This window comes from Oncorhynchus mykiss, chromosome 15, assembly GCF_057628025.1.
Source record: "Oncorhynchus mykiss isolate SJ-2025 chromosome 15, ASM5762802v1, whole genome shotgun sequence".
In the NCBI taxonomy this organism is placed as follows: Eukaryota; Metazoa; Chordata; class Actinopteri; order Salmoniformes; family Salmonidae; genus Oncorhynchus; species Oncorhynchus mykiss.
Window position 1 is genome coordinate 71,336,864 of NC_143036.1, and position 13,137 is coordinate 71,350,000.

The 13,137-nt window shown below is 46.6% G+C and overlaps 1 protein-coding gene across 9 annotated transcripts in view; it reads right to left on the reverse strand.

Annotated features, from left to right (window-relative positions):
* Nucleotides 1–13,137, reverse strand: part of LOC110500965 (oxysterol-binding protein-related protein 8) — a 141,272-nt gene that overhangs the window by 90,757 nt on the left and 37,378 nt on the right. For 2 of the 9 annotated variants that reach the window (XM_090201006.1, XM_090201005.1), the window contains exon 1: nt 5,194–5,623. The exons of 5 other annotated variants lie outside the window; for them this stretch is intronic. In XM_090201006.1, the coding sequence (XP_090057132.1) occupies nt 5,194–5,557 (364 nt within the window). In that variant the 5' untranslated portion in view covers nt 5,558–5,623. Of the gene's footprint in view, nt 1–5,193; nt 5,624–13,137 lie in introns of those variants that run through there. 2 more of the 9 variants (XM_090201012.1, XM_090201010.1) reach the window with 1 other exon arrangement.

Genomic DNA, 13,137 nt, shown 5'->3' on the forward strand with positions numbered 1-13,137 from the left:
CAGAGATGAACTGGATATTAAGGCCTCATGCCAACAGGGAGGGATGCTGGCAAAGTGGAAATTGGGGATGTGCCTGAAACCGCCTTGCGGAGGTGGTGATGCATCATCGACCTGCTTCCCAGGGTGATAGATTTAGGTCATGGTGCCTCGGCCGAGAGGTGTTGTCCGTGTTTCACGGGCTGTGGGTGTCAATCACTAAATGGCCAATGCTACCAAGGACAGGAGTTATGAGTTACTGTTAGGGACTGTACTTACTAGCATGGCCAAATAGTAAGGACACAGTTATCTGGGATGTATTCCTAGCTTGGAACAGTGTTTATCAGATTGCAGACAGAGGCATGTTATCATTGACCTCAGAGCAACTGGAACAAGGCGGTGGAGGAAGCGAAGTCAGCCCAACATGGTGGAGCAGGAAACCCAAACAGACACAGTAGCTACAGGAAAACCAGGCTAATCTAGTACACGCCAGCTAACAAACCACATACGTCTCTGTTCTTATATCTGAAATGAACATAAAGATGTCAGGCCTCTTGTTCAGGGTTGTGTTTATTAGGGCAGGCAGCGGAAAATGCTTGAAAACAGTTTGCAACAGGAAACAAAAAGGAACGTTTCTTATTGGAGAAGTTCAGGTAGTCCCTCCCTGTTTCAGTACGTTTTCTTCCGTATGGTGTATGATGAACACGAGTTACGACCCAGGCTCTGGGGAAGGTGGAAGGGGAGACCAAGAGGCCAATGTATAGAATATCCCTCCCTGTGAGACGGGGGTCAGTTCCTCCTCCGGTGTTCCATCTTTTATGAGGGATGAGCGGAGGGTGGTGTCTTCAGATTAACACCCGCCGCCATAGGGTGCCTGGTGAGCCTCTGAGGTGAAGTTCCCCCTAGGTACAGATCTTGGATCAGCTTCCCACTCCCCAATCCTAACATTAACCAAGTGTGGGGGAAATGCAAAACTGACCCAAGATCAGCATATAGGGGCAACTTTACCTTAATCCACCACCTAGTGAGACAGCCTCGCCATTTCCTGGACTATGGCCAGACCTCAAAGAGGGAGAACAACCTCCCAGGTGGACCGTCTCAGACCCAGAATAGACTAGAGTTTCAGCTCTGCTGGGGATCCGATGCTGGGGGTTCGATGCTGGGGGTCCGGAGGGATAGGCTCAATGACAGTCTGGAGATGACAGACACGTCCACCCTGGAGGTAGAGGGTGATGGGAGGGGCTGTAGCGATAAGAGAGAGATGAGCGAGGAAGAACTGGAGGAGGTTGAAGAGAGGATGAACAGCCATGGATGACAGAGGGAATGACAGGGAGATGTGAACAACAGAACAAGGCCTGGATTCAGGTGTCTATGACGATATGGACATTTTGACAGGTTATCACCTCTGGACTGTTGAGCGTCCTCTGCTCGCATTCAAGCTCATATCAAATGCAAACTGAGATAATGGCTTGATATCGGTCAAAGGCTTCCTGATTCTATCCCCTTGGTTCTCGGTTCTTTCTGATGATTGGTTTGATTGTTAACTCTCACAACAAAAGGCCTGACGTATCTGGAAACATCAGACAGGAAACTTCACACCAAAACCCCATCTCAGCACCTGTTTCTGTCCTGCACATAGTACGCCCTTTAGTTGAATGTAGAGGAGTGCTTATAGACCAAGCAGTTGTGGCTTTGCAGAGTCAACACAAGATAGGAATCAATATAAAGTCCTAAAGTGCTATATAGACTTTCAGTTAAAGTACCACCCATCCAGCTTCAGCAGAGGACACATTTCCTCTGGACATTTCTGTATGACTTCAAAATGGTTTCAGAAGCCTATCTTGGGTCTGTGTTTACTACCGCAGTTATATGGTCACCGTTACAACCCTGTTGGTCAGAAAGAGCTCTGCCAGGTCACCGTTACAACCCTGTTGGTCAGCAAGAGCTCTGCCAGGTCACCGTTACAACCCTGTTGGTCAGCAAGAGCTCTGCCAGGTCACCGTTACAATCCTATTGGTCAGCAAGAGCTCTGCCAGGTCACCGTTACAACCTGTTGGTCAGAAAGAGCTCTGCCAGGTCACCGTTACAACCCTGTTGGTCAGAAAGAGCTCTGCCAGGTCACCGTTACAACCCTGTTGGTCAGAAAGAGCTCTGCCAGGTCACCGTTACAACCCTGTTGGTCAGAAAGAGCTCTGCCAGGTCACCGTTACAACCCTGTTGGTCAGCAAGAGCTCTGCCAGGTCACCGTTACAACCCTGTTGGTCAGAAAGAGCTCTGCCAGGTCACCGTTACAACCCTGTTGGTCAGCAAGAGCTCTGCCAGGTCACCGTTACAACCCTATTGGTCAGCAAGAGCTCTGCCAGGTCACCGTTACAACCCTATTGGTCAGCAAGAGCTCTGCCAGGTCACCGTTACAACCTTATTGGTCAGCAAGAGCTCTGCCAGGTCACCGTTACAACCCTATTGGTCAGCAAGAGCTCTGCCAGGTCACCGTTACAACCCTATTGGTTAGCAAGAGCTCTGCCAGGTCACCGTTATAACCCTATTGGTCAGTAAAAGCGCTGCCAGTGCTGTCACCCAATCCAAAGACACCCTACTCTCAGAGAAGAAGAGTCATTTGACCAATCCCCTCACGCTCCCAATCAATGTACACAGTGCAACCGGTCTAATGCTAACAATCTGATTACACACACTCAGACCCAGACTGTTCAATGGTAGCGTCCTAAATGACACCCTATTCCCTACATAGTGTCTATAGACACCGGTCAAACGTAGGGCACTATATAACCAATGTCTCTGCTGAGCCAAAACTCCCTCCCGGTTGGGTCTTAGCAGCAGCCATTGCTGGGAAAGCACTAATGAACGGAATTCGTGAGTAACGGAGACCCCAAAACTACTTCCTCATGGTGATAAACTACTTATAAAGTAACTGATTGACACAGAGTAAATAGTCTTCTAGATACGTTCCAGAACTGTGTGGACACCCCTTCAAATTAGTGGATTCGGCTATTTCAGCCACACCGTTGCTGACAGGTGTCTAAAATCGAGCACACAGCCATGCAATCTCCATAGACAACCATTGACAGTAGAATGGCCCATACTGTTGTGGCTGCTTTGTGTGATGTATTGTTGTCTCTACCTTCTTGCCCTTTGTGCTGTTGTCTGTGTCCAATAATGACTGTACCATGTGTTGTGCTGCTACCATGTTATTATGATGTTGTGTTGCTACCATACTGTGTTGTCATGTGTTGCTGCCTTGCTATGTTGTTGTCTTAGGTCTCTCTTTATGTAGTGTTGTCTCTCTTGATGTGATGTGTGTTCTGTCCAATATTTATATTGTATTTATTAGTATTTTTTTAATCCCTTTTGCCTTTTGGTAGGCCATCATTGGTAGGCCGTCACTATAAATATGAATTTGTTCTTAACTGACTTGCCTAGTTAAATAAAGGTTAAATAAAAATATAAAAAAATACTGAAGAGCTCAGTGACTTTCAACGTGGCATCGCCATAGGATGCCACCTTTCCAACAAGTGAGTTCGTAAAATGTCTGCCCTGCTAGAGCTGCCCCAATCAGCTGTAAATGCTGTTATTGTAAAGTGGAAACGTCTAGGAGTAACAACGGCTCAGCCTCGAAGTGGTAGGCCACACAAGCTCACAGAACTGGACCGCTGAGTGCTGAAACGCGGAGCGAGTAAAAATAGTCTGTCCTTGGTTGCAAAACTCACTACCAAGTTCCAAACTGCCTCTGGAAGCAACGTCAGCAAAATAACTGTTTGTCGGGAGCTTCATGAAATGGGTTCCATAGTCGAGCAGCCGTACACAAGCCTAAGATCACCATGTGCAATGCCAAGTGTCGGCTGGAGTGGTGTAAAGCTCGCTGGAGCAGTAGAAACCCGTTCTCTGGAGTGATGAATCACGGTTCACCATCTGGCAGTCTGACAGACGAATATGGGTTTGGCGGATGCCAGGAGAACGCTACCTGCCCGAATGCATAGTGCTAATTGTAAAGTTTGGTGGAGGAGGAATAATGGTCTGGGGCTGTTTTTCATGGTTCACGCTAGACCCCTTAGTTCCAGTGAAGGGACATCTTAACACTACAGTATACAATGACATTCTAGACGATTCTGTCCTTTCAACTTTGTGGCAACAGTTTGGGGAAGGCCCTTTCCTGTTTCAGCATGTCAATGCCCCCGTACGTACACAAAGCGAGGTCCATACAGAAATGGTTTGTCGAGATCGTGTGAATGAACTTGACTGGCCTGCACAAAGCCCTGAACTTAACCCCATCGAACAACTTTGGGAAGAATTGGAACACAGACTGCGAACCAGACCTAATCACCCAACATCAGCGCCAGAACTCACTAACGCTCTTGACTGAATGGAAGCAAGTCCTTGCAGCACATGTTCTAGTGGAAAGCCTTCCCAGAAGAGTGGAGGCTGCTGTGGCAGCAAAGGGGGGAACAACTCCATATTAACGCCCATGACTTTGGAATAAGATGTTCGACAAGCAGGGGTCCACATACTTTGTACCTGGGAGTATCTCGTCTTATAGATAGTTCTGTAAGGTATAATACTCTCTCTGTTTCTACCTTGCTTCCATGACCCTAGCTAGTAAACAAGCCACAGGGAAGCTCAGTCTATGATTAATCCACAACTTCTTGGCAATCAGTTCTCAGCCCAGCAATCCCCATTCAGCATTTCCCCAACAGCATACAAAGGAAATGGACTGAACAGAGTGATGCTAACGTTGCTACAAGATAACACTGATAACATTGTTAGCGCACAGCTGTGCTGTCCATTGTTAGCGCACAGCTGTGCTGTCCAGATGACAGGATAGTATCTCTGTTAGCTTCAGATGCTAGCAGGGTACACATACTAGCATGCCTAGGCTAGCTAGGCACTCTTCCAAGTTTGTGATCTGAAGGCAGTCAGTGTCTACACAGTCATCAACAAACAAGCAGATACAGTGGAACAACTCAACTCCCCATGTTCAGCAGCAAAATAATAATGACATTACTAGTGGAACTACAATTCTCGGTATGTGGCATACAAACTGCAAACAAAGAAAGCAGAGGAACACACCCACTGACATATCAATCCAAGACAACCCAAAGCTTCCGCTAAGCTTCAACATCCTCCACCCACTGTTCTTTCTTGTGTTTCTTTGACAGAAAGGCAGTGTTAGTTTTGCTCTGAGAGAGGAGAGGAAATGCATACCTTGTGACGGCTGCCTGGCGGTGACGTGGCTGCTGCTGCTGCGTGACAGGACTAGCCCTGGTACGACCAACAACTGAGCTCTCTCACACACACTGGAGAGAAGGGGGAGAGGGAACGAGAGACAGCGTGCTGGAGAGCACAAGTCCCTCCCTCTCTCTCTCCTGCTACCATGGTGAGCATTCTGTTCTGTCTTTTGCTCTCTCGTACACACACAACCCCTCCCTCTCTCCCCCTTGTTTATTCTCCCTCCTTTTATCTTCCTGTGTATGCTAGCTCTCTTCTGAGAAAGCTCCTTTAGTTTTCCCGCAGTAACTCTGATTCTCTCTAATGTATCCCTTTTGTCTGTTGGTTTGCTGCCACTCATGCACACACGCAAAATCAAAACAACACTGTCTCAGACACCATGTGTCTACGTTCATTCCAAGCCTTTCTGCACCAATAACTGCCAGCAGGGCACCTGATTTCCTCAGCCATCAAAAGCAAAACCAACACCCCAGCAAGCGACCAATGGAGACACAACAACCGACTCAGACCATCACCATGTTACTCCGGCCCGACTAGGTGTTCAGCCTCGCTTCAGCCTCATTAATGCTTCCGTTTTCTCGGTTGCTGAGTCAAAGACCCACCAGGGAAAACAAGTTAAGATGGGACGATGAGGGGACGTGGAGGGGACGATGTCTTAAGTGGTTTCACAAAGACAGTGTGGCTTTCCTCTCCTCCCGATATGTTTTCATTTGCCAACAATGAAGTGATCAATGGGGCAACTAAAAAAGCCAAAAAAGAAGTGAACTTGGAAGAGTGCCAACTGGGTTAAAGGAAAGGCCATTCATTTGGGCTGGTCTAGACGAGCCTCTGGAGGAGCGAGTGAAGCAGGTAGAGGTACGGTGGACAGATTGAACCATGGTGAATGCTTAACTTGGACAGCGAAGGCCCTGTTTTATTTTATTATTCTTTAAAGGGGATCAGAATTTCAAGGAGAAAAGAGACAGATAGTAGGAGCATAGACAGAGGGCCTAACGTGGTCTGGTGTCAGGGGCTTAAGACCACACTGAAAGCCCCGTTTTGAAGTCAGGGTTACACTGAAAGCCCTGTTTTGAAGTCAGGGTTACACTGAAAGCCCTGTTTTGAAGTCAGGGTTACACTGAAAGCCCCGTTTTGAAGTCAGGGTTACACTGAAAGCCCTGTTCTGAAGTCAGGGTTACACTGAAAGCCCCGTTTTGAAGTCAGGGTTACACTAAAAGCCCTGTTTTGAAGTCAGGGTTACACTGAAAGCCCTGTTTTGAAGTCAGGGTTACACTGAAAGCCCCGTTTTGAAGTCAGGGTTACACTGAAAGCCCCGTTTTGAAGTCAGGGTTACACTGAAAGCCCTGTTTTGAAGTCAGGGTTACACTGAAAGCCCCGTTTTGAAGTCAGGGTTACACTGAAAGCCCTGTTCTGAAGTCAGGGTTACATTGAAGGCCCTGTTCTGAAGTCAGGGTTAAACTCCAAAGGTACAGAATGAGGCATCATATTTTCTCAGGGGGCGTCATAAGACAAAAAAACATCTACATTCCACATAATCTAATTGTGATCACATGGGAGAAAACTGGGCTATTATTAGACACATTTTGTTTTCAGACTTTTCTTCATAGGGCCAGGCTGAACACTAGCTGGCATGATGACACAGGCTGCATCCCATAGGGCCAGGCTGAACACTAGCTGGCATGATGACACAGGCTGCATCCCATAGGGCCAGGCTGAACACTAGCTGGCATGATGACACAGGCTGCATCCCATAGGGCCCTGGTCAAAAGTAGTGCACTATATAGGGAATAGGGTGCCATTTGTGATGCATCCATAGAAACAACAAGCCTGCATGACTTCCTGTATCTGGCGTGGGTTGTGCCTAGAGAGGAACAGAAGGTGTGAGAGGGGTCAGACAAGTGGTTGGGATGACAGCCACTTCAATAGATGTTTGCACTCCTTCAGTGGCTTATTGCTGATCTACCACACGAGCTAAATAACGCTAGGCGATATAGCTACTGTTTGCTTCCACAAGCTGTATTTCAGGAACGGTAATTGCACCTTTGAGACCGGGCTGCAAGTTTCATCCAAGGACAAATATTGCAAAACGTTGTTTTGAGAGCGGTTTGGAAACCCGCCATCCAGAGACTGGGTCTGGACATAAACGCTCCAAAAGTGATCTGCTTTAAAAGCCGTTCCATTGACCATAACTGGCTCAACTTGAAGACCTCCCAGCATCCTTCAGTCGTCTAGTGGCTTCAGCTCAGTGGGCTAACACAATGTTGTGGTCCGCAGGAGACCCAGGTTGGAACCCAGTCAGTCTCAAAAGTACCAGAGATGTCATTTTACATCAGTAAGGCAAATTCTAGCATAATGACTGGTGCTAGACAGAAACATTTGCATAAATTCCAAAATATTTATTTAGTGGTAAAAACACTAGCGAGCTAAATTTCCACAACCCACCCCTAAAAATCTAGATCAGTGAGGTACACTGTTGAAGAACAGAAACTGCATGTGATGCTATACAATCTCATTCACCACCTGCACAAATATACTTTCAGGGCTCCTGAGTGGCGCAGCGGTCTAAGGCACTGTGTCTCAGTGCTAGAGGCGTCACTACAGTCCATGGTTCAATTCCAGGCTGTATCACACAACTGGCCGTGATTGGGAGTCCCATAGAGTCCCATAGGGTGGCGCACAATTGGCCCAGCGTCGTCCGTGTTTGGCCGAGGTAGGCCGCCATTGTAAATAAGAATTTGTTCTTAACTGCCTTGCCTAGTTAAATAAAAGGTTAAATAACAAAATACTGGTACAGTATAAATCTAGCCTGCTGAGAAGGGTCATGATTCTGGGTTAGGCCTAAGCAGAAAGAAAGTTGATTTGCACCGCCACAAAACCTAGCCGGTTTCTCACACTCTGCTGAGGGAGGAGACAACAGAAGGACAGAGATTTGCCTCTACTAAACTCCAGACAAACATTTCGTACTCACCATAACGAGTGATCAGAGGCTCATTTGCAGTATAATACCAACCACTTTGATTAGGTTAAAGAACACATCTGTGCTGAGAACTCCCACTGAGCTGGACTTCAAATTACTATGTATAAAGGGATAGTTCACCTTGAATAAGACATTCAAATATTGTGGATATTGACTTGCTTTGGGTTTTGTGCTAAAAAGTTAGCATCTGGAGACAGTGGCCAAATAAACATTTTGTAAAATGGGTGAACTATCCCGTTAAGGAAGAAGTAGCATATACAACAAAGGAAATTACCACTTGTAGTTTCCTAGAAATGTAAAATTTTACCGGCCTGGTCTGAGTGCACAATCAATTAATGCCAATGGAACGGTAGCACTGAGAACTGACAGATCGTAAAACATTTGCTGAAATAAATGGTTGTTTGCACAGCCAGGCAAATTGTGAAGCTTCTTGCAACCCCTGCTCACCTCTCACTGATTATCGATGCTCGCAGGTTCCTCGGCTATCGCTCTGTGACATCTCTCTTTTGAAAGTCTCTGAGATGAGTCCAGATACCATTAGTCTAGAGGACTCTACCAGTCCAGCTGAGATGACCCCAGATACCATTAGTCTAGAGGACTCTACCAGTCCTGCTGAGGTGAGACCAGATACCATTAGTCTAGAGGACTCCACCAGTCCAGCTGAGATGAGTCCAGATACCATTAGTCTAGAGGACTCCACCAGTCCAGCTGAGATGACCCCAGATACCATTAGTCTAGAGGACTCTACCAGTCCTGCTGAGATGAGACCAGATACCATTAGTCTAGAGGACTCTACCAGTCCAGCTGAGATGAGTCCGGGTACCATTAGTCTAGAGGACTCTACCAGCCCAGCTGAGATGAGTCCAGATACCATTCGTCTAGAGGACAATACTAGCCCAGCTGAGATGAGTCCAGATACCATTAGTCTAGAGGACTCCACCAGCCCAGCTGAGATGAGCCCAGATACCATTAGTCTAGAAGACTCCACCAGCCCAGCTGAGATAAGTCCAGATACCATTAGTCTACAGGACTCTACCAGTCCAGCTGAGATGAGCCCAGATACCATTAGTCTACAGGACTCTACCAGCCCAGCTGAGATGAGCCCAGATACCATTAGTCTACAGGACTCTACCAGTCCAGCTGAGATGAGCCCAGATACCATTAGTCTACAGGACTCTACCAGCCCAGCTGAGATGAGCCCAGATACCATTAGTCTACAGGACTCCACCAGCCCAGCTGAGATAAGTCCAGATACCATTAGTCTAGAGGACTCCACCAGCCCAGCTGAGATAAGTCCAGATACCATTAGTCTAGAGGACTCTACCAGTCCAGATGAGTCCAGATACCATTAGTCTAGAGGACTCTACCAGCCCAGCTGAGATGAGTCCAGATACCATTTGTCTAGAGGACCACCAGCCCAGCTGAGATGAGTCCAGATACCATTAGTCTAGAGGACCACCAGCCCAGCTGAGATGAGTCCAGATACCATTAGTCTAGAGGACTCTACCAGCCCAGCTGAGATGAGCCCAGATACCATTAGTCTAGAGGACTCCACCAGCCCAGCTGAGATAAGTCCAGATACCATTAGTCTAGAGGACTCTACCAGCCCAGCTGAGATGAGTCCAGATACCATTAGTCTACAGGACTCTACCAGCCCAGCTGAGATGAGCCCAGATACCATTAGTCTACAGGACTCTACCAGTCCAGCTGAGATGAGCCCAGATACCATTAGTCTACAGGACTCTACCAGTCCAGCTGAGATGAGCCCAGATACCATTAGTCTAGAGGACTCTACCAGTCCAGATGAGTCCAGATACCATTAGTCTAGAGGACTCTACCAGCCCAGCTGAGATGAGTCCAGATACCATTAGTCTAGAGGACCACCAGCCCAGCTGAGATGAGTCCAGATACCATTAGTCTAGAGGACTCTACCAGCCCAGCTGAGATGAGTCCAGATTAGAGGTCGACCGATTAATCGGAATGGCCGATTAATTAGGGCCGATTTCAAGTTTTCATAACAATCGGAAATCGGTATTTTTGGGCGCCGATTTGTTGTTTTTTTGTTGTTGTTTTTACACCTTTATTTAATCTTTATTTAACTAGGCAAGTCAGTTTAGAACACATTCCTATGTTCAATGACGGCCTAGGAACGGTGGGTTAACTGCCTCATTCAGGGGCAGAAAGACACATTTTCACCTTGTCAGCTCGGGGGATCCAATCTTGCAACCTTTTCAGTTAACTAGCCCAACGCAATAACGACCTGCCTTTCTCTTGTTGCACTCCACAAGGAGACTGTTATGCAAGTGCAGTAAGCCAAGGTAAGTTGCTAGCTAGCATTAAACTTATCTTATAAAAAACAATCAATCATAATCACTAGTTAACTACACATGGTTGTTGATATAACTAGAATATTATCTAGCGTGTCCTGTGTTGCATACAATCTGACTGAGCATACAAGCATACAAGTATCTAAGTATCTGACTGAGCGGTGGTAGGCAGAAGCAGGCGCGTAAACATTCATTCAAACAATACTTTTGTGCGTTTTGCCAGCAGCTCTTCGTTGTGCGTCAAGTATTGTGCTGTTTATGACTTCAAACCTATCAACTCCCGAGATGAGTCGGGTGTGACCAAAGTGAAATGGCTGGTTAGTTAGTGCGCGCTAATAGCGTTTCAAACTTCACTCGCTCTGAGCCTTGGGGTGGTTGTTTCCCTTGCTCTGCATGGGTAACGCTGCTTCGATGTGGTGGCTGTTGTCGTTGTGTTGCTGGTTCGAGCCCAGGGAGGAGCGAGGAGAGGGGCGGAAACTATACTGTTACACTGGCAATACTAAAGTGCCTATAAGAACATCCAATAGTCAAAGGTTAATGAAATACAAATAGTATAGAGGGAAATAGTCCTATAATTCCTATAATAACTACAACCTAAATCTTCTTACCTGGGAATATTGAAGACTCATGTTAAAAGGAACCACCAGCTTTCATATGTTCTCATGTTCTGAGCAAGGAACTGAAACATTTTTTTTACATGGCACATATTGCACTTTTACTTTCTTCTCCAACACTTTGTTTTTGCATTATTTAAACCAAATTGAACATGTTTCATTATTTACTTGAGGCTAAATTGATTTTATTGATGTATTATATTAAGTTAAAAAGTGTTCATTCAGTATTGTTGTAATTGTCATTATTACAAATATTTTATTTAAATCGGCCATTTAGTCCTCCAATAATCGGTATCGGCGTTGAAAAATCATAATCGGTCGACCTCTAGTCCAGATACCATTAGTCTAGCAGAGCAGACCAGACCAGCACCAACTTCATCATAATTACAGTTGACAGACTGACAGGAAACTGCGTCCCAGATGGCACCCTAAAAGGGACACATCCAGACTGTCTGATGCACTAGGTCCATGGAAACAGGACACTGGCATTTGCTCTGTTGTTCGACCAGTAAAGGGTTAAGACCTGAACAAACCAGAAGGCCTCACATCACTCGTACTGACACACAAAGGAGTACAAGCACACGCCCAGAACTGACCTCAGATCAGTGAACTTGTGAAAATTCCCATGAAATACAGGAACAAAACTAAACCTGTCAGCTTCTTTTAAACAGACCAGTGGTTATTGTGGGCTGCCTGGTGTGAGTACCTACCCTTAACAGTCACAACCTCTCAGCAGCGTTATCTTAACAGTGACTACCTCTCAGCAGCGTTACCTTAACAGTGACTACCTCTCAGCAGCGTTACCTTAACAGTGACTACCTCTCAGCAGCGTTACCTTAACAGTGACTACCTCTCAGCAGCGTTACCTTAACAGTGACTACCTCTCAGCAGCGTTACCTTAACAGTGACTACAACTCAGCAGCGTTACCTTAACAGTGACTACCTCTCAGCAGCGTTACCTTAACAGTGACTACCTCTCAGCAGCGTTACCTTAACAGTGACTACCTCTCAGCAGCGTTACCTTAACAGTGACTACCTCTCCGCAGCGTTACCTTAACAGTGACTACCTCTCAGCAGCGTTACCTTAACAGTGACTACCTCTCAGAAGCGTTACCTTAACAGTGACTACCTCTCAGCAGCGTTACCTTAACAGTGACTACCTCTCAGCAGCGTTACCTTAACAGTGACTACCTCTCAGCAGCGTTACCTTAACAGTGACTACCTCTCAGCAGCGTTACCTTAACAGTGACTACCTCTCAGCAGCGTTACCTTAACAGTGACTACCTCTCAGCAGCGTTACCTTAACAGTGACTACCTCTCAGCAGCGTTACCTTAACAGTGACTACCTCTCAGCAGCGTTACTTAACAGTCACTACCTCTCAGCAGCGTTACCTTAACAGTGACTACCTCTCAGCAGCGTTACCTTAACAGTGACTACCTCTCAGCAGCGTTACCTTAACAGTGACTACCTCTCAGCAGCGTTACCTTAACAGTGACTACCTCTCAGCAGCGTTACCTTAACAGTGACTACCTCTCAGCAGCGTTACCTTAACAGTGACTACCTCTCAGCAGCGTTACCTTAACAGTGACTACCTCTCAGCAGCGTTACCTTAACAGTCACTACCTCTCAGCAGCGTTACCTTAACAGTGACTACCTCTCAGCAGCGTTACCTTAACAGTGACTACCTCTCAGCAGCGTTACCTTAACAGTGACTACCTCTCAGCAGTGTTACCTTAACAGTGACTACCTCTCAGTAGCGTTACCTTAACAGTCACTACCTCTCAGCAGTGTTACCTTAACAGTGACTACCTCTCAGCAGTGTTACCTTAACAGTGACGACCTCTCAGCAGTGTTACCTTAACAGTGACTACCTCTCAGCAGTGTTACCTTAACAGTGACTACCTCTCAGCAGTGTTACCTTAACAGTGACTACCTCTCAGCAGTGTTACCTTAACAGTGACTACCTCTCAGCAGCGTTACCTTAACAGTGACTACCTCTCA